Source organism: Polypterus senegalus, chromosome 1 (genome assembly GCF_016835505.1).
Source record: "Polypterus senegalus isolate Bchr_013 chromosome 1, ASM1683550v1, whole genome shotgun sequence".
NCBI lineage: Eukaryota > Metazoa > Chordata > Cladistia > Polypteriformes > Polypteridae > Polypterus > Polypterus senegalus.
Window position 1 is genome coordinate 24464845 of NC_053154.1, and position 24929 is coordinate 24489773.

The following is a 24929-nucleotide window of genomic DNA, read 5'->3' on the forward strand; positions in this document are numbered from 1 at the left end:
TTTTCTGTAACCTTCCCCAGATTTGTGCCTCGAGACAATCCTGTCTCAGAGGTCTACAGACAATTCCTTTGACTTCATGCTTGGTTTGTGCTCTGACATGAACTGTCAACTGTAGGACCTTATATAGGCAGGTGTGTGCCTTTCCAAATCATGTCCAATCAACTGAATTTACCACAGGTGGACTCCAATTAAGCTGCAGAAACATCTCAAGGATGATCAGGGAAAACGGGATGCACCTGAGCTCAATTTGGAGCTTCATGGCAAAGGCTGTGAATACTTATGTACATGTGCTTTCTCAGTTTTTTTTATTTTTAATAAATTTGCAAAAATGCCAAGAAAACGTTCTTCATATTGTCATTATGGGGTGTTGCGTGTAGAATTAAATGAGTAAAAAAATGAATTGAATCCATTTTGTAATTAGGCTGTAACATAACAAAATGTGGAAAAAGTGATGCGCTGTGAATACTTTCCAGATGCACTGTAGATGGATGGATAGATAGATATGAAAGGCACTATATAATAGATAGATAGGCACTACATGATTTTTAGAGTGAAGACAAAGAAAGGAACCATACAATAGATTGACTGATTAACAGAAATATAGATATTGTATATCATTAACTGTTTTATAAATGTTGTCATTTAATATTTCCATCTTTTCTTTTTAGGCCCTCCTAACAAAAACCTGGTGGGGAGCCATGGCAACTGACACTCGCATTTGGAAGCTGGTCCTTTGCTTTTTCTGTTCACCATTAATTTATACCAACCTAATAAAGTTCAGGTAACGCATCTAAATACATTGCTGGGTGTTGTTTTTATACCTGTATTTGTACCATATGTAAAATATTCCTCCCACATCCACAAACACATGAGTGTTATATTAATTTTTGAATTTTGAAATGGCACCTTTGTGAGTATGTCCATGTGTGAGCCCTTTAAAGGACTGGCATCTTTTCCAGAGCTTCCTGCTTTGTGTACAGTGCTGCTAGGATAGGCTCCACTGCCCTTTACTGGATTGTGTGGATCTGAGAGTTTAAATTAATCCAGGCTTTGCCTTAACTGGTGTCAAAGCTAAATCACAAAGACAGTTCAGGATGGGGAGAATGTCTTAATAGACACTTACGTGGAGTCACTCAGTACATGGGAAGAGATGACTGGCTTACAGATGCTGCTAACACTTCTTATATACACTTGTCAATTACAGAAGTGCACAAATAGTTTCATTTCTCATGTTCTTGCTAGTTACTGATAAACAGGACCCTTGGAGTCAGGATTCTGCTACAGTAGATTGTACTGGTACCCTTATGAACACTTGTCCTTGTACTAAAGTAGCAGTGGAACTGAGTCACAGATCAAGAGGCTTTAATTCAACTGCTTTCTCACAGTGCTAAAGGCAAAAACTAACAGTTAACAAGGACAGAAGCTATTCAGTATAATCAATATATAATTAATTTGTGAAAATTATATTAATCAATAAAAATCAACTTTCATGCCAGCTTGGCCTAAAATAGGATGTCAAAGTTGTTTTCAGAACTAAATGTCTTAAATAATGGGTATAAAATTAAACAAGTGATAAAAGTGCCTATTGCTGTGTCACTGAAATGACTGGGAGTTGAATATGAAAGTGAAATTCTAAATCAAAAGATTAAAATAGCAAAGCCAAATGTAACCTAAACTCAAAAACAAAAAGTCAGAAATCAAATTTCAAACGAAGAACTGGAAACATCCAAATGTGGTTTCTTTTCTTTTGAGAAATCTGCAGACTCGGAGAAGAAAGTAACTTTAGGGCTCGAGCTTTATACTCTGTCAGCTCTGACTTAGCCACGAGAAATCGCTAAACAAAACAACACCAAACGGTGCCTCCTGTGTGAAAGCAAAATGACGTTTCAGAAAAATGGCAGTTAATAATAATTAGAACATTAGAACACACTAGATGAAAACAGGCCATTGAGCCAAACAAAGCTCGCCAGTCCTATCCACTTATTTCTTCCAAAAAAACATCAAGTCGAGTTTTGAAAGTCCCTAAAGTCTTACTGTCTACCACACTACTTGGTCTCTTATTCCAAGTGTCTATCGTTCTTTGTGTAAAGAAGAACTTCCTAATGTTTGTGTGAAATTTCCCCTTAGCAAGTTTCCAACTGTGTTCCTGTGTTCTTGATGAACTCATTTTAAAGTCACAGTCTTGATCCACTGGACTAATTCTCTTCATAATTTTAAACACTTCAATCATGTCACCTCTTTATCTTCTTTTGCTTAAACTGTAAAGGCTCAGCTCTTTTAATCTTTCCTCATAATTCAACCCCTGTAGCCCTGGAATCAGCCTAGTCGCTCTTCTCTGGACCTTTTCTAGCCCTGCTATGTCCTTTTTGTACCCTGGAGACCTAAACTGCACACAGGACTCAAGATGAGGCCTCACCAGTGTGTTATAAAGGTTGAGCAGAACCTCCTGGGACTTGTACTCCACACATCAAGGCGCTATATAACCTAACATTCTGTTAGCCTTCTTAATGGCCTCTGAACACTGTCTGACAGTCGATAGCTTAGAGTCCACTATGGCTCCTAAATCCTTCTCATAAGGTGTACTCTCAATTTTCTGACCGCCCATTGTGTATTCAAACCTAACATTTTTACTTCCTATGTGTAATACTTTACATTTACTGACATTAAATTTCTTCTGCCACAAATCTGCCCCAGCCTGTATGCTATCCAAGTCCTTCTGTAATGATATAACGGATTCCAAATTATCTGCTAATCCACCTATCTTGGTATCATCTGCAAACTTAACCAGCTTGTTACTTATATTCCTATCTAAATCATTTATATATATTAAAAATAGCAGCGGCCCTAGCACTGACCCCTGAAGGACACCACTCTTAACATCGGCCAATTCACACCATCACCCTCTGCTTCCTGTGTCTGAGCCAATTCTGCACCCATCTACACACCACACCCTGAACTCCCACATCTTTTAACTTGATGCCCAACCTCTCATGTGGCACCTTATCAAATGCTTTCTGAAAGTCCAGATAAATAATATCATCTGCTCCACTTTGATCGTATCCTTTTGTTGCAACCTTATAGAATTCCAGGGTGTCAGTAAAACACGACCTCCCTCTTCTGAACCCATGCTGACTGTTCAGTTAAACTCCTTTCCTTGCCATGTGTTGCTCAATCTTATCCTTAATAATTCATTCCATTAATTTTCCTGTGATGCATGTTAAGCTTACTGGCCTATAGTTGCTTGGATCTGCCCTGTCACCCTTTTTATATAACTGGGCTTGCTACTTTGAGCAGTTGTTCAAAGCTGATCCTCCGGCTAGGACGTTGGATATCTCTGGTCCACAGTCCTTGAGGTTGATCCTCCAATTAGCTGTGAACCACCCAATCTCACTGAGATTTCACAGGTGGTGAACCAGCTGAGGGGAGGAAAGGCTGCAGGGATCTGTGGTATCCCGGGTGAACTTCTCCAGGCTGGTGGTAAGGCTGTCCTCCTGGCATTGCAAGCAATCTTTGCTTCCATTTGGGAGACTGGCACCATCCCAACTGACTGGAAAACGGGACTTGTCGTCCCTATCTAGAAAGGGAAGGGTGATCGCCTGGATTGCAGAAATTACATAGGGATAACACTGCTCTCTGTGCTGAGTAAGGTCCTTGCTAGGGTCATCCTCAATAGGATCCGTGATCACTTGCTCACCTACCAGCGACCGGAGCAGTCTGGTTTTATGTCTAAGAAGTCTACCATCGACCACATCTTGGCACTGAGGGTTCTCATGAAGCGCAGACATGAATATCGGCCGAGTTTCTTTGCAGCCTTTGTCGATTTTCGCAAACCGTTCGACTCAGTCGATTAAGCTGCCCTGTGGGACATCTTGAGGGTTCGTGGGATCCCCTCGAGGTTGCTGGATATCATGGCCGGCCTATACACTGGTACTGTGAATGCTGTGGAGAGTGGAGGCAGTACCACTGAGTTTTTCCCAGTTGATTCTGGGGTTCATTAGGGGTGTATTTTTGATCCTACTCTGTTCATTGCTTGTATGGACTGGATGTTGGGCAGGGTTTTGGGGTCCAGCCGCTGTGGGGCATCTGTTGGTGATGTGAGATTCACTGATCTTGACTTTACTGACGATGCTGTGATCTTTGCGGAGTCAATGGATGGCCTGATCAGGGCGCTCAAGAGACTGAGCGAGGAGTTTGAGTGTCTGGGCTTGCGAGTGTTTTCGATAAAAACGAAGATGCAGGTCTTTAATGACCTCTTGGGCACGGCCGTCTGTCTGCAGAGAGAGTGTAGACCTCATCGACAGGTTTACTTACCTTGGCAGTGACATTCATGTCTCTGGTGACTCTTCCTGTGAAGTCAGTAGATGGATTGGGAGAGCATGGGGGGTCATGAGGCCGCTGGAAAGGGGTGTGTGGCTCTCCTGATATCTATGCAAAAGGAAGAAGGTCCGAGTCTTTAGAGTCCTGGTGCTTCCTGTCTTGCTAGATGGTTTCGAGATATGGACGCTATCCAGTGACCTGAGATGAAGACTGGATTCCTTTGGTACTGTGTCTCTCCGGAAAATCCTTGGATACCGTTGGTTTGACTTTGTGTCGAATGAGTGGTTGCTCATGGAGTCCCAAATGAGGCACATTACCTGCATTGTGAGGGAGCGTCAGTTACGGCACTATGGCTATGTGGCACGTTTCCCAGAGGTTGATCTGGCTTATAAGATCCTCATTGTTGGGGACCCGAGTGGCTGGACCAGGCCAAGGTGTCGCCCACGTAACAGCTGGCTGAGGCAGATAGAGGGTCATTTCCAGAGGTTGGGACTGGACCGCGTGTCTACCTGGGGGGTTGCCAACCGGGATCCAGAGTTGTTTCGTTGTGTGGTGGGTACGGCAACGTACTGTACCAGTGCATGCTTTCCAACTTGACTTGACTTGGGATGATATTTGCCATTTTCCAGTCCTTTGAAATCTCTCCAGTGCCCAATACTTTAAAACAACCACAAAAAAACAAAAAAAAAAAGGGAAACTATTAAATAAGGTGGTGAAATGTCTGAGTAAAACAGATAAAATGACAATGTGTACACCAATCTTGAAGCAAGAGTGAAAAGTGTATTCTGCATTGCAGTCTTTCTTGCTTTGTACAGCACTGTGTGTTGGTGCACGCTGTTAAAAGTGCTATATGAAACAAAGTCTGACTGATTCCGAGTTTGAATGTTTAACAAGTTGTTTCTTTCTTTATACATTTTAGCGATGAGGAGCAGCACAGCTTTTGTGAACCTGACAACTTTAAGGATCCTGACAGTCCAGACACAGAAAAGGCCATTCTGCTGAATGAGAGGAATAATGGGTAAGTTTAGGGTTCATTTGTACAAACTCTGATGGGAGCGTCGTGCCACCTTCTCTACAAACGGAGACATTCTCATTAATGTCCTTCTGTCAATTGATTTTTTCTGCTGCCCCTGTTTACCATTTTAAGTTTAATAATTTCAAATGAGTCTCTATGGAGTCATAGCCACTGCACTGTGGAGCTGTAATTACCACATTATGTTTCTGCAAATCGTAACGCCGTTTGGCAGTTTTATTTTTCAACATCACTTCCATTAATGCTAATACACACTTATTATAATGTTCACACTTATATGCCACTATTATAAAAGAATTTGTTTTGCTTGTGTAATAATAATAATGATAATAATAATACATTTAATTTATAGAGTGTCTTTCTCATGCTCATGATGCTTTACAGAGTCTCACAAAGAACAGCAGGGAATTCGTAACATTGAATACAAATATTTTCTGCATAGAAAACTAAAACAAATAAATGCAGGATATGCAAAGCATTAAGTAGAATAAAATTAAATAAACCAGAGTAAAATACTAAATTCACTACTAAAAGAAAGCCTGAAATCACATAATTTGTGATATAACACACACACACACACACAAATGGTGCTGAGTTTCTGGACAAAGAGATAAACTGGCAGAGGAGGCAGAATGTCAGTTTAAGTGAAACGCCTTCCTCAACAGAGGAGTCTGAAGTTGTTTTTTAAAAGAATGAATGGAGTCAGCTGATGTCGTTAATTTCGGGAGGTCATTGTATAAAGTCAGGGTGCTATACAGCTGAAGGCCCTGCTGTCACCCACAGAGCGCAGGTTAGTGTGGGGCACAACGAGACTGCCAGAATCAGAGGACCTTAGCGGTTGAACAGGAGCGGAGCGATGGAGAAGCTCACTGATGTAGTCCGGTGTGAGGCCATTTAAAGCTTTGTATGTTGTTAATAAAATTTTATATTCAATTCTGTAAGACATCGAGAGCCAGTGGAGGCGAAGCAGGATGGCTGTAATGTGCGCGCTGTTGCTGGTTCTGTGTTAGAGTTAAAAGAGTTTTAAAAGGGTTTTAAGGAGTTCTGCTCCATCCAGGATTTTAATTTCATTGATGCAAGTTGTGAGCTGAGAAAGCTCTGATGAAGTTTCACTTTTAATGTTGAAATTAAGTTGAGTATCGTCTGCCTAAGAATGATAACCCAGTGTAAAGCTACAAATAATCCATCCATCCATCCTTTATCCAACCCGCTATCTCCTAACTACAGGGTCACGGGGTCTGCTGGAGCCAATCCCAGCCAAGGCAGGAAACAAACCCTGGGCAGAGCGCCAGCCCACCACAGGGCACACACACACCAAGCACACACTGGGGACAATTTAGGATCGCCAATGCACTTAACCTGCATGTCTTTGGACTGCGGGAGGAAATCCACACAGACACGGGGAGAACATGCAAACTCCACGCAGGCAGGACCTTGGAAGCGAACCCGGGTCTCCTAACTGTGAGGCAGCAGTGCTACCCACTGCGCTACTGTGCCGCCCACAACAAATAATAAAATATTAATATAATTAATGTATAGATATCAATATTACTTAATATTAACAATATATTGATATAATAATACGCATAGCCACTCCTGTGTAGCTGACTTCACGTGTTCATCATTGGCATATCGCATCCCATGGAGGTGACCCTTTAGACTGGGGAGCAGGTGGTACTCATAGGGCCCCAGGTCTGGAGAAAAGGTTCAATGGGCCACAGTTTCAAAGAGTGGCTTCTGCTAGCCAGCAGTGAGAGGTGGGCACCGCAAAGCAGAAGGCATCAATGCTGATTAATGTACTATTGACAGGTTTGGTGGGCCTTTTGAGGCATATATTTAAAATGGACAACACTCTCAAAGTTATAATAAAAAAATGGCTTGAGTGAATCACCAAGCTTCTATTGCTTTGACTGTGGTTTGGACATCTGGGCCATAGTGATGACTCCTGAAGTTGTCCTAATAGTATGTGTTTATTTAGTTCGTGCTGGGGGTAAATGAATTCTGGTCTACGTATCTTCAAGTACGATTTTGGGTTTTTGAGTCTGGCTTGGCAATGGTTTATAATTGGCCTTCTGATTACAAATCTTTGTTTTCCTGACTTGCACCTCTTCTCTTGGTCCTTTAGTTAAAATTAGTCACCTTCTTTGTGTCAGCACACCACTAAGTGTGCAAATTCTGATAAGAGTAAGGCGGCACAGAGTAGCGTAGTAGGCAAGACAACTGAAGGATGCTCTCTGTACTCGGTTACTGTCAGTAGCCCAGCAACTGATTATTAGCCTGCCTTCATTCAAACGATGAGAATAGATCTCATTTTAATTTACTTTATGCCATATACTTTAAAATATAATCATTTATTTGATTTATTTATTTTTTTTGTCAGGTTCAACGGCATATCAGAAAATGAGAAAGCAATTGAAGGCAATAACAGCTGGGCAGAGAGCACAATGACACGTTGGAGAAAGTTTTGGAGTGCGCCAGTTACTGTGTTTCTGGGCAACGTCATCATGTATTTTGCCTTCCTGATACTTTTCACTTATGTTCTTCTGGTGGATTTTCAACCTCCTCCTCCAAAAGGGCCATCCATGCCAGAATTCAGCCTTTATTTCTGGGTCTTCACATTGGTACTAGAAGAGATCCGACAGGTCAGACATTCATCTCGACTGATGTGTGTTCTCTCTTCCAAAATGGTGGACTGTTTGTTGAATGAAGACACAGTGAGGTTTGATTTGTCAGTGTGGCTGTCTGCTTGCTGATCCCGTAATGTCAATGTCTTAAACTCTGAGCTGCATTTAGTATTCTTCATTTCTTTGAGCCTCTCTGTGGATGTCTACTCAAAGTTCAGTTTCAGGGCCCTATACGCCTGGGATCGTATTCAGTAAACAAAGGATGTTCATCACATGAAGTGATCTTGTCACATAATACACACTTTTAAAATCAAAAGCTGAGAACACTTCAATTAAAACATTTCGATATTAGGCCACTTAGGGCAAAAATGGGCCACTTAGCCCAGCCAGCTTGTCAAACCTGCAAACTAACATTGATCTGAGTTTGAAGGTTCTGAAAGTCTTACTAAATACTGTAAATGAAAGCTTTCGTCATCTTATGAAGGAAGGACTACTTTCGAGTTTCAGACCTACCTTTGTGTGTTCAAATCTAACATTTTTACTTCCTACATGTAATACTCTGCATTTACTGACATTAAATTTTATCATCTAAAAATTCTACTGTACATCATCTGCCCTTCCACCGAGTTTGGTATCTTCTGCAAACATCTGGTTATTGCTTATTCTTGTGCAGATTATTTAAATATACATGTGGAATAAGGCTCTCTATAGGCACGACCCGACACATACTCACAGCGGAGACAAAATGAACAAAAAAGACTTCATTTTCTTCAGCCGTGGGTCACGTCTTCCCCGTGTCCCACTGGCCCTGTACAGTCCCCAAAACACGCACAAAAGAAAAAACCACAAAAATCAGTTGTCTTTCTCATCCCCTCCTCCTGGGCAGCTTTGTCCTCCTCCTCCCGACTCTGGCGCCCAAGTGGTGACTGCTGGCTCCCTTTATAGCCCATCTGGAAGTGCTCCAGGTGATTGATGACCTATGTCCGGCTGCACTTCTGTAGGTGGCTGTATCACCGCCCACATGGGATCAGGAAGCCATGCAGCTCCCCCTGGTAGTGGCAATTGAGCCCAACAGGGCTGAGCTCCAAATTCCCGTCTCTGTGGCCCCGATGCAACCCTGGAGGGCTGCCACCAAGCATTCTGGGGGAAGTAGTATGCTGCCCATGGCTGTTCCCCCAGACCAAGTGTCGAAGGGGCGTCTGCCACAATATATATATTGTGGACTGGGACCCGGACACAGGCAGACAGACATCGTTGGCTCCACCACACACTGTTTATTTTCAACAATATTTACAATATTAAGTGCACAACAAACCCCAGTGCCTCTTGCACCGATTCCCCACTGTCCAGGCCTCACAGTCTTTGTGCCTTCTTGGCTGCGTCCCGTCCTCTCTCTCAGCTCCGTCCTCTTCCGCCCGACTCTCGCCAATGACTGGAGGGAGGCGGCCCCTTAAGTAGGAACCCGGATGGGCTCCAGCTGCTTCCCGGCAATCAGTCGTAGCCACACCCCAGTGTGGCGGAAGTGCCGCTGCGGAAGCCGCTCGGGTTTCCCCTGTTCTCTTCCCCCCAGCACTTCCTGGTGTGGCGGAAGTGCTGGGCTCCAGGGTTCCTCAGGCACCTGGGCGCCGCCTGGCGGTGGCCACGGGCCCCTACAGGGTTGGGCTTCCAGGCCCTCTACCCGTGGCCCCCAATACAACCAGGGCGATCGCCCCCTTGCGGTCTGGAGGAGGCACAAGCCCTCCTCTGGTCCTCCTGGGCATCCCGGCCAGACCACAATATATATATATATATATATATATATATATATATATATATATATATATATATATATATATATATATATATATATTTATTGTGACAGTGAGGGGCGCCAAAATGAACCTCCAAAACCGCAGACAATATGCCAAAACACCAGGTAAAAGTCCAATAATGTTACTTATTATAATAATAATAATGTGCACAAAGCACCTACCCTCCACAATACTCAATAATAATCACAAACACTAATCAATAACAATATACAATCCTCCAACTCCCAGCACCTCAGTCACTCTTCCTCCCAACTCGGCTCACTGCTGGGATCTCCCACAGTCCTTTAATAGTTTGTGACCCGGAAGTGATTCTGTCCCTTAGTCTATGTGATTTTCCATCACTTCCGGGTCAGATGAAAACTCCTTTTCTTCAATCCGGAAGTACTTTATTTCTTCTGCCCTCGTGACGATGTAGAACTTCCGGTTCATAGTTAAAACATGTGTCCCCGGACGGCCCCCATGGTATCCTGCAGGTCTGTGTAGGAAAACTCCAATATCCAAGATGCCCTGCGGGAAATCGGGGGACACCTCCAGATTACAGGGAGGACTCCACGTAGCGGCGTGGGGGTATTGGCTGAGAGAAACAGCTGGCCCTGTACCACAATATATATATATATATAAAATCCAACCTCTGTCTGTCTGTATGTCTGTCTGCTTTTCACAAGAGAACTACTTAATGGATTTTAATCGGGTTTCTTTCTAGAATTTGCTTGAACATTCCGGTTGATTTTGCAACTTCTCTCATCCCGCTAAGAATCACACTTCGGTCGCGGTACCAATTTATTTCTGTGAATCTGAGAGAGACGCTGTGGGTTGATGCGAGGCGGGCGGGGACCTTTTCACTCACGTGCCAGCCTCCATTCAAGTTTCTCTTGTCACGTGTTGGAGTGCACTTCGCCTCCGCTTAGCTCGTGATTCCTGTTTGTTCAGCAGACATTGTCATCTACAGTTTGTTAAGGAGTAACGTTTGACGTTTTTGAGAGAGAAATCAGAGCCCCATGTGTTTTAGTGGGTAACTGCTGATTACCAGAGATATCACGGCCATGTGCTTTTCTCCCCATATGGGGGACGCTCTCCCGTCAGAGCTGAACACGATCAGAAACAGTGCCAATGTCTATTGGTTTTTAAAATTTGCCCTATTTCACTACTATGTGGGCGCAGCCGCGGGAGACAGCAGCTAATTATTGATGGATTAAAGGCCAGAAGTCCACAGGACTGTCATCATCATCATCATCATCAAGTTCTTCCATGAGAACCCTGAACACCATGAGGACTAATTGAGGTCATTGATGTGAGGTAGAATGCCTAGAGGGGGCTGGGTGGTCTCCTGCAGATTTTATTTTTCTCTCCAGCCGTCTGGAGTTTTTAAAAAAAAATTCTGTCCTCCCTGGCCATCGGACCTTACTTTTAATCCATGTTAATTAGTGTTCCTTTATTTTAATTCTTATTTGTTTTGTCTTTTTTCTCTTTCTTCATCATGTAAAGCACTTTGAGCTCCATCATTTGTATGAAAATGTGCTGTAGAAATAAATGTTGTTGTTGCACTGTATATTAAAAAGAGCAGCACTGACCCCTGAGGGACCCCACTCTTAATATCCCCTGATGCAGTTCCCCTCACCATAACTCTTTCCTTCGTGTATTTCAGTCAATTTTGTACCCACCTACAGACCACGCAATAAACTCCTCTTCTTTTATTAGTGGCTTTAACAAGAATGAGTTTGGATACACTGGTGTGTGTGTGTGTGTGTGTGTGTGTGTCTGCAGAGAGCCTTAGTAAGTGTGTGTGCGTGTGTGTGCAGAGAGCCTTAGTGTGTGTGTGTGTGTGTGTGTGCAGAGAGCCTTAGTGTGTGTGTGTGTGTGTGTGCAGAGAGCCTTAGTAAGTGTGTGTGTGTGTGTGTGTGTGTGTGAGCGATCGACTGCAACACAATCCTGTTTTGGACAGTCACACTATTGATCCATTTTTAAATTCATTGTCCGTTGTTGGTGTTGTGCTACAGTCATCAGTATGTGGGAGACATGCAAGTAAGAATCTCATGAATCTGTCTGTTGTACACAACATTAAACCTGAACTTTATTTCCAAAACACAGGCACTCATATATTAAGTTTTATTCCTTTACTTTCTTGTAGAGTTTCTTTACGGATGAAGACACTAACATTCTGAAGAAATGTAAACTCTATGTGGAAGACAATTGGAATAAATGTGATATGGTGGCGATCCTGCTTTTTCTTGTTGGAGTCATTTGCAGGTTGGTCACAATTTACACGGCTTTACCTCGATTGATTTTTGGCCTAAAGATGACCACAGATGTTTCCGGTTTGATGCTATTTGTTTTTGCTTAGAAAATCATGCTTTGTGATTTTGTTATGATGGATACTTAAAATAAATGTGGCAAGAGACGAGAGAATAATAATTATGTTACTACAGTTATTATATTTATATAGTGGTGTTCCACTGGGGTCAGGCTACAGCCTCTGTTACTTTTAATAAATATAAATCACTTGGATAGTAATATGAGTAACACGCTGGTTAATTTTGCAAATGTGGTTTGGCAGAATCTGTTGAATCATCAAAGAGGGACTTGGACAGCATACAGTTGGGCAGATGAAATTTAATGTCAGTAAATGTAAAATATTACATGTGGGAAGTAAAAATGTTAGGTTTGAATACACAATGGGCAGACTGAAAATCGAGAGTACACCTTATGAGAATAAGGTGACCATCCGTCCGGGGACAGTCCCCTTTTTCTGACAACTGTCCCCACTCAGAAACATGTCCCCATGTTGTCCCTGGTTTATGATTTCGTCCCCGGTTTCAGCTGGTTCACTTTTTGAATGTATCTCATCACCACGATAATTTGAACTCGGCGCGCATGCGCGGTGTTTTGACGGAGGTCATGCTTTACCACATCCTGAAATCACGTAATAAGCTTTCGCTTTGTACTCTGTAGTGTTTAAAGTCCCTACTCGTGATCTGCAGATTCTACACTCCTCTAAACCCCCCATGTCCCCGGATTGGCCCAAAAAATTCTGGTCACCTTATATGAGAAGGGTTTAGGAGTCATAATGGACTCTAAGTGTTCAGAAGCCATTAAGAAGGCTAACAGAATGTCAGGTTATATAGCGCCTTGATGTGTGGAGTACAAGTCAGAGTAGGTTCTGCTCAAGTCTTTATAACACACTGGTGAGGCCTCGTCTGGAGTACTGGGTGCAGTTTGGGTCTACAGGCTATAAAAAAGACATAGCAGAGCTAGAAAAAGTCCAGAGAAGAGCGACTAGGCTGAGTCCAGGGCTACAAGGGATGAGTTATGAGGAAAGATTAAAAGAGCTGAGCCTTTACAGTTTAAACAAAAGGAGATTAAGAGGTGACATGATTGAAGTGTTTAAAATTATGAAGGGAATTAGTCCAGTGGATTGAGACTGTGACTTTAAAATGAGTTCATCAAGAACACGGGACCACAGTTGGAAACTTATTAAGGGTAAATTTCACACAAAAATTAGGAAGTTTTTCTTCACATCGAGAATCATAAATACAAATAGGGTGGTAGACAGTTGGACTTTAGGGACTTCCAAACACGAATTGATGTTACTTTAGAAGAATTAAGTGGATAGGACTGGCAAGCTTTGTTGGGCTAAGTGGACTGTTCTCATCTAGATTGTTCTAATGACTAAGTGGATGAAAGACAGAGTGAAGTCAGTTTCCAAAAAAGTCGATGACACCAGAAACCAAAACCAGAATACCAGGCAAAATTTGCAATCCAAAATGTAATATAAAAACGGTTTCTCTTTCTTAACTGTTAAGCAGTCCAATAACAAAACAGTAATTTGTGTGTGTGTGTTTCCAGTGACTTCATTCTGAGTTTATGTAATCTTGTTGTTAACGGCACTCATTGCTGATGTGGTCTTCGTTAACTGAATCTCCTTCTGACCCACCCAAGCTTTATGGAGCTCTGGCAGGAAGGGGCGGAGTCAGTTACCCTCAATGGGTGTCTTCTCTGGACTGTGGAGGGTGGAAGGGCCGAGGTAGTTTGTGCCAGCACCCGGGTGGTATTATGTACCTCAAGTAAACCCGTGAGGTGATCCTCCGACGTGCAATCGTAACACCTTCTAGTGAGTGTAATTTACCCTTACCGCATTCCGTCTGTGTCCCAGTGTCCTTGTTGAAGACTTAATTATAAGGTCATGGCTGGCAGTTACTGGACTAATTCCCTTTATTATTTTAAAGGGATCACATTATGAGACCCAGACTGAGTGCTTGCTGGCAGGATTATGGCCCCTTGGGACCCCACAGCATGAGTGTGGCTGGGGAAAAGGACGTATGGGCCTCATTACTAAGGCTTTTGACCCTGCGACACAACTTCGGATAAGTTGTGGAAAATGAAATTATGAATGAATCACATTGTTGTTTCCATCTTTGTTACGTGTGTCCAAGTTTTGGGGTATAAATTAAATGAATTCTCTCACAAATAAATTAGAATTAATTGGTGGTGAAGACATTTTGGCTTTGGATCTTGACCTTCGATTTTCATCAAGTGCCTCCTGGTTTTGATTTCAGTCCATTTAATGATTATTCTTTTGTTTGGCCCCTTTTTATTACTTCATTTCCCTGTCCATTAAAGTCAAACTGTCCATCAGAACAAATCCCTAGCCACCTACAACCTTAAACTTCAGCGTTATAATACAAGTTATTTTGCATGTTTCGTTTTGTTTTATTTATTATTATTTATGTGACTCTGATTTGTAGCATTGATGATGTCACCAGATGCCTCTTTATAAATATGATCGCAGCTCCAGCAGTAAGCACACTTTACTTGGCTAAACAGCAAACCTCATAGCGTCAATTCATTTTCTTTTTAAGGACGCCAACTATTTGGGTTGCTGTGGGTTTTCTGATTCTCTTCTTGACTTTGATTTTTGGTTTTGATTCGGTGGTTTGTTTGCTCAATTTATTTTGATCCCCCAGTTTTGAACTTTTATCTGGCACTGGCATCAGTTCTAGTTAATGTTATTATCTCCTGGGGGCTCATGTGTAAAATGTTACTTAGATTTGATGCTAAAATTCTGCTTACACCAGAAAGCCAAAAACGACATATAAACAAAAAGGAATCTGATTTATAGAGCCACATTTCATCAGGTCCCAGGCGAAGTTCCTTTAAAAATCTCAAATCAGCTTAACACTCTGCATTCCTACATATGCTTTTAGCCACTCCTTATCACCTCCCACCAATAACCATATATGGCTTTACAAATGCCCTTTTTTGAATATTCATGACATAAGGTATGGATAGAGGGGCCTGCTCCCCTCCACCCAATGGATGCACTAGGTTACTAAAGTAAGTCTCAGATACAAGATATTTATTTCCTCAATTTTGAACTCCACAGTTAATGTAGATGTGTTAATCAACAAATGGGGTGCTTGGTGATGCAGTGGTAGCACTGCTGCCTCGTAGTAAGGAGTCTGGGGGTCTGGGTGCTCCCTGCGTGGAGTTTGCATATGGGTTTACTCCGGTTTCCTCCTATAGTATAAAAACACATGTAGGTTAGGTGAACTGGTGATACTAAATCATCGCCTGATGTGTGTGTGTGTGTGTGTTCACACTCTGATGGGCCGTTGCGCTTGTTTCTGCCTTAACCATTGCTTTTTCTGGGATCGTCTTCAGGTGCCCCTGTCTGGATAAGTGGGTTCAGATGATATGTGGATCAGCGAATACTATAATCTGTCCCATCGAAAGCAAGTCTCACTTCTACGTTGCCAGTTGTTTCCTTTAGGGGCAATAGCTCCCTAATTGGAATAAGTTCTTTTAAATTGTGGCATTTTAAGTAACCAGAAACTATATAGATATAATGTAAAAGGCGATATACCTCCCATAGTGATATGGTGGTAAAAAAATCACATAAGAGAAAATAACTTAGATTTCTTTAATGACGATTTACGCGGCATTACAGACGAGGAAGCCATGACAAACTTTATGAAGGTGGGATCGTGATAAATACATTCTGCCATCTTTCGTCACTGCGCTGAAAGGATTTTCCGGACGGATGACATAATCTTCCGTCCTTTGGCTTCAAAGTGTTTGGATGCAAACTCTTGAGATTTTTGCAAATTTATTAAAAATAAAAAATTGAGAAAGTACATGTACATAAGTATTCACAGCCTTTGCCATGAAGCTCCAAATTGAGCTCAGGTGTATCCCGTTTTCCCTGATCATCCTTGAGATGTTTCTGCAGCTTAATTGGAGTCCACCTGTGGTAAATTCAGTTGACTGGACATGATTTGGAAAGGCACACACCTGTCTAAAGAAGGTCCCACAGTTGACAGTTCATGTCAGAGCACAAACCAAGCATGAAGTCAAAGGAATTGTCTGTAGACCTCAGAGACAGGATTGTCTCGAGACACAAATCTGGGGAAGGTTACAGAAAAATATCTGCTGCTTTGAAGGTCCCAATGAGCACAGTGGCCTCCATCATCCATAAGTGGAAGAAGTTCGAAACCACAGGACTCTTCCTAGAGCTGGCTGGCCATCTAAACTGAGCAATCGGGGGAGAAGGGCCTTAGTCAGGGAGGTGACCAAGAACCCGATGGTCACTCTGTCAGAGCTCCAGAGGTCCTCTGTGGAGAGAGGAGAACCTTTCAGAAGGGCAACCATCTCTGAAGCAATCCACCAATCAGGTCTGTACGGTAGAGTGGCCAAACGGAAGCCACTCCTTAGTAAAAGACACATGGCAGCCCGCCTGGAGTTTGCCAAAAGGCACCTGAAGGACTCTCAGACCAAGAGAAAGAAAATTCTCTGGTCTGATGAGACAAAGATTGAACTCTTCGGTGTGAATGCCAGGCGTCACGTTTGGAGGAAACCAGGCACCGCTCATCACCAGGCCAATACCATCCTTACAGTAAAGCATGGTGGTGGCAGCATCATGCTGTGGGGATGTTTTTCAGCGGCAGGAACTGGGAGACTAGTCAGGATAAAGGGAAAGATGACTGCAGCAATGTACAGAGACATCCTGGATAAAAACTTGCTCCAGAGCGCTCTTGACCTCAGACTGGGACGATGGTTCATCTTTCAGCAGGACAACGACCCTAAGCACACAGCCAAGATATCAAAGGAGTGGCTTCAGGACAACTCTGTGAATGTCCTTGAGTGGCCCAGCCAGAGCCCAGACTTGAATCCGATTGAATATCTCTGGAGAGATCTTAAAATGGCTGTGCACCGACGCTTCCCATCCAACCTGATGGAGCTTGAGAGGTGCTGCAAAGAGGAATGGGCGAAACTGGCAAAGGATAGGTGTGCCAAGCTTGTGGCATCATATTCAAAAAGACTTGAGGCTGTAATTGCTGCCAAAGGTGCATCGACAAAGTATTGAGCAAAGGCTGTGAATACTTATGTACATGTGATTTCTCAGTTTTTTATTTTTAATAAATTTGCAAAACCTCAAGTAAACTTTTTTCATGTTGTCATTATGGGGTGTTGTGTGTAGAATTCTGAGGAAAAAAATGAATTTAATCCATTTTGGAATAAGGCTGTACCATAACAAAATGTGGAAAAAGTGATGATGCGCTGTGAATACTTTCTGGATGCACTGTATGTATCTAGATTGCAGATACCATACATTGCATCAATGTTCATATTGCTTACTACACGTCAATATATTCTTTGTCTTGTCTTTGCACAATGTCTTGTCTTGTTTGTGTTTTAATTTTAAATTTTATTTTTAATTTATTATTTGTACTTCATGTTGTTACACTGTGGACCCTGAGCTTCACGATTTCATCTATCTGTATACTTGTATACAGTTGACATGACAGTAAAGTTCGCTTTGACTTTTTTGACTTTGATAACGCACACACAGCACGATCCTTTTGTTGTACAAATCTATATTCATTCGTCCAAGAATTTTGAAAAGAGTGAACATCGAGTTTTTCCCTTTTATGAGTCATTTTAGGGCAGTGTATTACTTAATAATAACAAGAAATTTGTTTTAACGTAGCACAGCCGTGGTACACATGGTTTCCCTTTACATTTGAGTCGCATCACAAAACGTAGGTGGGGACGCGCCGCGAGAACATATGTGCTGTAATTAAAATATAATAACGAGGTTTGCTTTAACGTACCACGGCCTACGATGAACACATGGGTTCCCTTTACATTTGAGTCGCATTCGCAAAATGTAGGTGATGGCATGAATGCATGCGATGTAATCAAAATATATTTTTTTTACTATATTTCAATTCAATAAGAGTGCCATTGAAAATCGTTCCGCGCGCCGCAAGTTGCCGACCTCTGCCCTAGCTGGGATGTTAGCTCAAACCAGCTAACACAATGCATTTTGCTTTAACTTGCTCACCTAAGGTATTGATAAGCCTTAGTATATACATTGAAATGCCATCTAAAATGTTTATATGCTAATGCGCTAACATAGCTTGCTTAGTTTTCTTAATAACTAAAGACCGGTGAACAGTGAAGTTTGTTTAATCTCCTGTTTACTCTTCATCCAGTTGGAAGCCTCAGCAGCCGTGTTCCCAAAACAAAGGTCTGCCTACTTGGTTCCTTTAGAGAACACAACGTCCTTGATCCAGAGAAATTGAAATAAACACAAACAAATCAGAGCATGATTACTGTATTGTTTTCTGAAAACGTCATCCACACCATGCTGCATTTTAAGTTTACGGCGTTTCGTTTTCAGGGGTCGAAAAACAATGGGTAGTGTGGATGAAAAGTGGAAATGTAGATAGATGTGTTCGTTTCTAAATGAAAAAGCATTACTGTGGATGGGGCCTTATTTTTTGTATCTGTGTAACGTTTTATGTCTTGTGCTGAGATAATAAAAACTCTACCTACCTTAACCTACCCTATCCTAATTACCCTAAATTGTCCCTGTGTGAGTAAGTGTGTCCTGTTCTGGACGGTTACAACTGTGAAATAAATGGGACAATGAGGACAACAAATCAATGATGATGTAAAGAGAAACGAAGGTGGACCATTTTATACAACTGAGGTCATGTGACGTCTAGTTAGTCGTTGCCAGTGAGTAAGTCACGTCATTGAGTAGGGTTCACATTGTGGACATTATCGAGCAAATCCACCACACATTTGTGATTTGTTAGTTGCTTTGAATAAAGGCGACATCTCAATTAATTAATTCAGCATGAGTTCCTGCTGATACATTGTGTACCATTTTATTTTTTGTCTTAATGAGTTTTGTTCTTTAAAGTTTTTTGTCGGTGATGTATTGTGATACAGCACCTTACTGAATGTCTCCCGCTTGCAGGATGATAGAGTCGACATATGAAGCTGGCCGAACAGTCCTGGCTTTGGATTTCATGGTTTTCACTTTGCGACTTATTCACATTTTTGCTATCCATAAGCAACTGGGACCTAAGATAATTATTGTTGAAAGAATGGTAAGTGTTCAAATGAAGAAGTTGCTTTCTTTAACATATCTTTAAACAAATGACCTTTTGTGGTGTGATGCTGATCAGAATGGTGGGGTAGATGAGTAACAGGGAGAGCTCAGATGACGTCAATGAAGTGCTCTGCCAAGGCCTGAGTCCTCCTATTACCTAAAGCCGTAAAGACACTGCTTCTTAGAGATGCAATCCTCCCAGTGAGCTATGGGCCTTCCTCAAGTTCTCCTTCCAGCTGTAAAACCTCTACAGGGAGGTGTCCAGTAGGCATTCGTATCAGACGCCCGAATCTCCTCATTTGGCTCCTCTCAATATGGAGGATCAGAGCCAAGCAGATGCTACTTCTGAACAATGCAAGCAGAGCACTTCCTGGTGATGTCAGCTGAGCTGTCTACTGAGCTCCCAGCATGTTGTGCAGCACTGCACTACACATCATGTCCCCACAATGCAAACCCAGACCACTATGCCAAGTGCATTGCTGTGGAGACACACCACGGGCCACCTCAGTCTTCAGTTTTGTTCTGTGGAAACTGCTGGTTGCCAGCCATGAACACACAGCGTATGGGTTGCAACAACCCTTGGAAGCAATGTCTTTATGGCTTTAGCTAATGGAAGACACCATGGCTTGACCGAGTAGATACTGTTTATGAAAACTGTGAGCAGAACAGAGCCCGCAACACAAACCATCCCTCCACAGTGCAAAGCTGGACGACTACGCCAAATGTACTGCTGTGGATGCACACACCATGAGCCATCTCAGTTTGAAGATTTGCATTATGGTAACTGTAGGCGGACAGCTGCAGACCCACCATGTTTGGATTATAATGGCCCTAAGAAGGAGTGCCTTGGGATCCCACTGTATGAGTTGGTAGGTGTGGCTAAAGAAAGGGGTGTATGAGCCACACTGCTAAGACTGTCAGGTACGCGGTGGAAAATGAATGAATGAACGAATATCTGCTCAGCCAAGTCTGGGAGTCTACTATTAGGTAGAGCAGTAAAGAAATTACTCCTGATGGCCATTACAATCCAAACATTGCATGTTCTTGCCCTGCCACCAAAAGTTACCAGACTTCGAATCTATGAACTTTGATGCCTCATTGCGTGACTTCATGATAAACCAACCTTCCTGGGGTGGTTCTCTGCCTTGTTTTAATACTGTATGGGATACACTCTGGTATACCTTGAACCATTCAAAAGCGTGGATGGATGGATGACTTTATTCAGTGCATGCGACACAGAAAGGAAAATGAAAATGAGCTTTGTGCTATTTGAACTTTCAAATCATGGCTAACCACATTATTATTATTTTGTCATTATTTTGAGATAGAGCTCAGATGACTTCACCGGGACGTGCTCTGCTAATGGTGTTCAGAAACAGTATCTACTTGGTCAAGACATGGTGTCTTCTATTAGCTTAAGCCGTAGAGACACTGCTTCTAAGGGCCTTTGCAATCCATACGCTGTGGGTTCACGGCTGGCCACCAGCAGTTTCCACAGGACAAAACCGAAGACTGAGGTGGCCCGTGGTGCGTCTCCACAGCAATGCACTTGGCGTAGTCGTCTGGGTTTGCATTGTGGAGACACGGTGTGTGGGGCAGTGCTGCACATGTTATGTTTTATTGGATGTATTATGAACAGGGGGGCTGAATGCACCCCTAGAAGATGCGGTTGCTCCTCCAAAACCCCCTCTTAAACAGTGATACAACGGGAAACAATTACAGTCTTTTACCTCTTCTTTGCTCGATTAGCTGCTGCTGCTGCATCTTCTAGGGGTGCTTTCAGCCCCCCTCTTCACAATAAAAAGACAATACCTCCAATAAAACATAACATGTGTAGCACTGCACAACACACCACGTCTCCACAATGCAAACCCAGACGACAACGTCAAGTGCATTGCTGTGGAGACACACCATGGGCCACCTCAGTCTTCAGATTTGTTCTGTGAAAACTGCTGGTGGCCAGCTGTGTCACGTGATCACTTCAAACATTTAAAAGCCTGCACAGCAGCTGTCCTTTGGTCATTTTGCCTAGTCTCTCTCTTCTCCTGCAGACCTCCTCTGCTTTATTCTTCATGCTTTATTATGCTGTTTACGAATAAAGTTTGGGGGGTCCATGACTGGCTTTAGGGGTGAGTGGGCTCTGAAACATGTCTGATTCCTGTCTTGCAGCCAGTGCTTTCAAGATAGAGGTGAGTCTGAATTGCAGTGAGTCTCAGTGAGTCTGAGAATGTTACCTTAATGTAATTGTGAGGGATCAGCTCACCATAGCTGCATTCTGTACATAATTCAAAGTGATGATGTATTGTGTAAAATCAGGTGAAACATAAATTGAAGCATTATTTCTAATTCTTAAGAATGACAGAACCTGGCACTGTGAGGCCCGTTAGCACTCTTTGCCTTTCTAATGACTCCAGTGACCTTTCAGTTACAACACTTCTATCATTACATTGGCATACACTGTCAACTGCAATTTCTTTATTGATTAGCTAACTTCACCAAAATCATACATACTGTATTTATAAAGATGTATAAAATCCAGGCTGTCAAAGCCCAGCTCTCACATCATTCATAATGCTACTCTTCTTTGTGATCTTCTGTTGCAGATGAAAGATGTCTTCTTCTTTCTCTTCTTCCTGACGGTTTGGTTGATTGCCTATGGGGTGGCAACACAGGCACTGCTGCATCCAAATGAGACGCGAGTGGAATGGATCTTCAGGAGAGTTCTGTACAGGCCCTACCTGCACATATTCGGCCAAATCCCACTGGAAGAGATTGATGGTAAAGAGAAAAATGAAAATCTATGAAAAAATTCAATGTAGTGGTGAAAGTTTGTAATATTTTTTTTCTTATTGTTCTTGACATATAAAGAGAAATAAAAAATAATTGAGAGAAGGTGGTCAGGAGCAAGACCACAAACAAGATGGCAAAGGGCAGCACTAAGGTCCACCAAAAAAAGGTTCAGAGAGGCTAAAAAGAACGTTTTGTGATCAGAGAATGATCACCTCATTGTTTTCATTTGTTTCCAGCCTGTCAGTTTGTAGTTTCTGATGAATCACATTCCTGTGGTATGAAGAATGGAATTTCATCACATTGCTGTGCGTGACGTCATCGTGCTTTCATTTTAAAACGTGGCCACACCAATTGTTTAGCATCTGATTTTTAAGACCAAAGAACCCTTAATCTCTGAGGATATCATTTTTAAATTCATCGTGTAAAACTTTTGAAGCACCTTTTGTTTGGAAAGGCTGAACTGTTTTGTTTTGCTTAGAAAAAGATGGCTTCTGTCTCGCCTTACTTTGGTATTTGCTTTTCTTTCCATCAGTTGCCTTTTTTGTGCTTTTAAGCTCATCAGACACAATGGCAGGTTATATGAATATGGGAGTGTAACATGTAGCGGAAACTTGTTCTGCATTTAGTTTTGTTTTGTTTTTTTGTTTTGAATTGAGTGTAACGTTGTTAATGTTGTAAGGACTTTCCTTGTGAGGTGAGGATGAAAGGAGGGCACAGTGGACAGCACATATAATAAAACAAAAAGAATGTTATTTGTTAAACTGTTTCAAATAGAAAATACAAATGAAATAGTGCCTTGAAGCTGGAAAAAAGGAAGAATCAGTGTTATACTGGTTACACTCCTAATTAAAGCCTTTCCATTGTAATAGCTGTTGTTTTGTATGACCCCAATGCACGTTGTAACTAAGTGCCGTGGCTCCCACGACTTTCCTCTGGACGCACAGCACACCCTCATTTCCCATACTTGGTCTATTCTGTCCCGATCATCACTCTCTATGGCTCACCCTCTCTGGTCCCGCTCGCTGCGTCTTCCTCTTTTTAACTCCTTGCTCTGTTTGCATAGTGAGTCTCAGGTTGTTCTCTCCTGGTCGCTCCTGTAAGTCCCATTGGTTACACGGTGCTCAGTGTCTCCACCCACATCTTCTATTAGTGGCCTTCATTTGCATGGGCTGCAGGGCCCAGGTTGCCAGTCCTCTCTGCTTGGCCAAGTGCCAGTGTGAATTCTGCATTACTCACATACACATTTAGATGGGCCACCACACAGCTGAGACACCACAATATTGTTGGTAGTTATTCTTTTGTGTCAATTTTAGTGCTGACTTTAATAATGGCTCCAAGTAGTGTGTGTCAAATGCCTGTTGCCTTGTGTGATATCTGCAGGTCAATGCTCTTTATTCTTTATTTCACCTTATACAATTTCTTGTATTAGGAATTTTTTAGTTTTCGCATAACCCTAGGGGTCAAAGTGAAGGGTCAGCCATTGTACAGCACCCCTAGAGCAATAGTAGCTCAAGGGCCTTGCTCAAGAGCTCAGCAGCAGGTCCGGGGCCTTTAAGGCTGAGATGTGCTAGACCTCTTTGTCTAAGCTTCTGCAATCTCAAGGTTTTTCTTTCACCTTTCAGTGTTTAAACTTAGTTTTCTTATGAATGTGATTTTTGGCTAGTATATTGGGCTTAGGAATTAGTTTTGTTGGATTTACCAATGTCAGACATTCACCCATTCAAAAGAAGTCAATTCTGTCTTGTCTTAATTGAAAATATCCTGCCATCTTCTTCATTGACACTACAGCAGGGGCTTTTAGAGGCACATCAGTTTAATGACTAGGCAATAAAATTGTTGAAGATATGCAGTATTCTCCTTGTACACTAGAAGGCAGGTGATCCATCTGTAGATGTCTAAATCTCTGATCAAGGAGAAAGTAAAGCCAGGGAGTAAATTATGTAGCAAAACCTCCTCGTCACACAGCCATAGGCTTACAGGACCTATCGGATCTGCCATTTTGGATTCTCATTTGAACTCCACCGGACGTCTTGGTTTTTTTTTAATGAACATTTTTATCTTATTTTTATTGTTATATTAGGTGTCATCATCACAACTCCATGGATACCACCATTTTATACTTGTCTCTCATGGCCCCACTCATGTTTTTACCTTTACTAAGTAATGTTCTGCTAGGAATCCTAGCAGGGGTTTTATGTTGTGTGCAGGTGAAGAGTTGTCGTCAAAAAAATAAAAGATTAACAATCAGCCACCAAATCAAGAATGAGAACTACAGTTGTAGTCAAGGAACAGGCAAGAATCAAAAAGCCGGTGAATCTAAGAATGAAATGGAAAGTTTAAGGCACTGCGGTGGGCTGGCACCCTGCCCAAGGTTTGTTTCCTGCCTTGGATTGGCTCCAGCAGACCCCCGTGTAGTTAGGATATAGCGGGTTGGATAATGGATGGATGGATGGATGAAGTTTAAGGCAAAAAGTTTTGTTTAGGAGTCTGTCAGCTCTGATAAGAAAGAAAACTGGCCAAGTGACTTTTAACCCCATTGAGTAACTGGTTAGTGATCATAACTTCTGGACATACACCCAAAGAGAATACTAGAGCTGCCCCGGTAACTGGGTGCAAAATTTCTCTGGAAGCACCCGCTCAAGTTGGCAGCCAGGATGGTAAAGGTAAAATAATAACATCAAACGTAAAATGAAATAGCCACAATTTACAGTAGATTCACAATCTACAGCACTGAAATCCCCTAATTAGAGTTCAAGATCGTTCTAAAAGACTGAAGGAAATATAGAAAAATTACAAATAGAAGGTCAATATAACAATTTGTTGGTGTTCACAAAAATAGGGCAAGTTGTACGATTCAATACATCATAAAGGCCTGCCTATATAAGATGGCGGCTCACATGTTGGATGGAATAGACAGCCTTTATTGTTTCTTGAGATTTTGCATTTAGGAGTCT

General features: G+C 42.2%; 1 protein-coding gene across 1 annotated transcript in view; it reads left to right on the plus strand.

Moving 5' to 3' along the window:
• trpm5 (transient receptor potential cation channel, subfamily M, member 5) overlaps positions 1-24929 on the plus strand; it is a 197583-nt gene that overhangs the window by 154031 nt on the left and 18623 nt on the right. Inside the window, exons 15-20 of the mRNA XM_039744779.1 lie at positions 669-781; positions 5237-5335; positions 7731-7992; positions 11914-12032; positions 19051-19183; positions 21789-21963. Coding sequence (XP_039600713.1) covers positions 669-781; positions 5237-5335; positions 7731-7992; positions 11914-12032; positions 19051-19183; positions 21789-21963 — 901 coding nt within the window. The remainder of the gene's footprint in view (positions 1-668; positions 782-5236; positions 5336-7730; positions 7993-11913; positions 12033-19050; positions 19184-21788; positions 21964-24929) is intronic.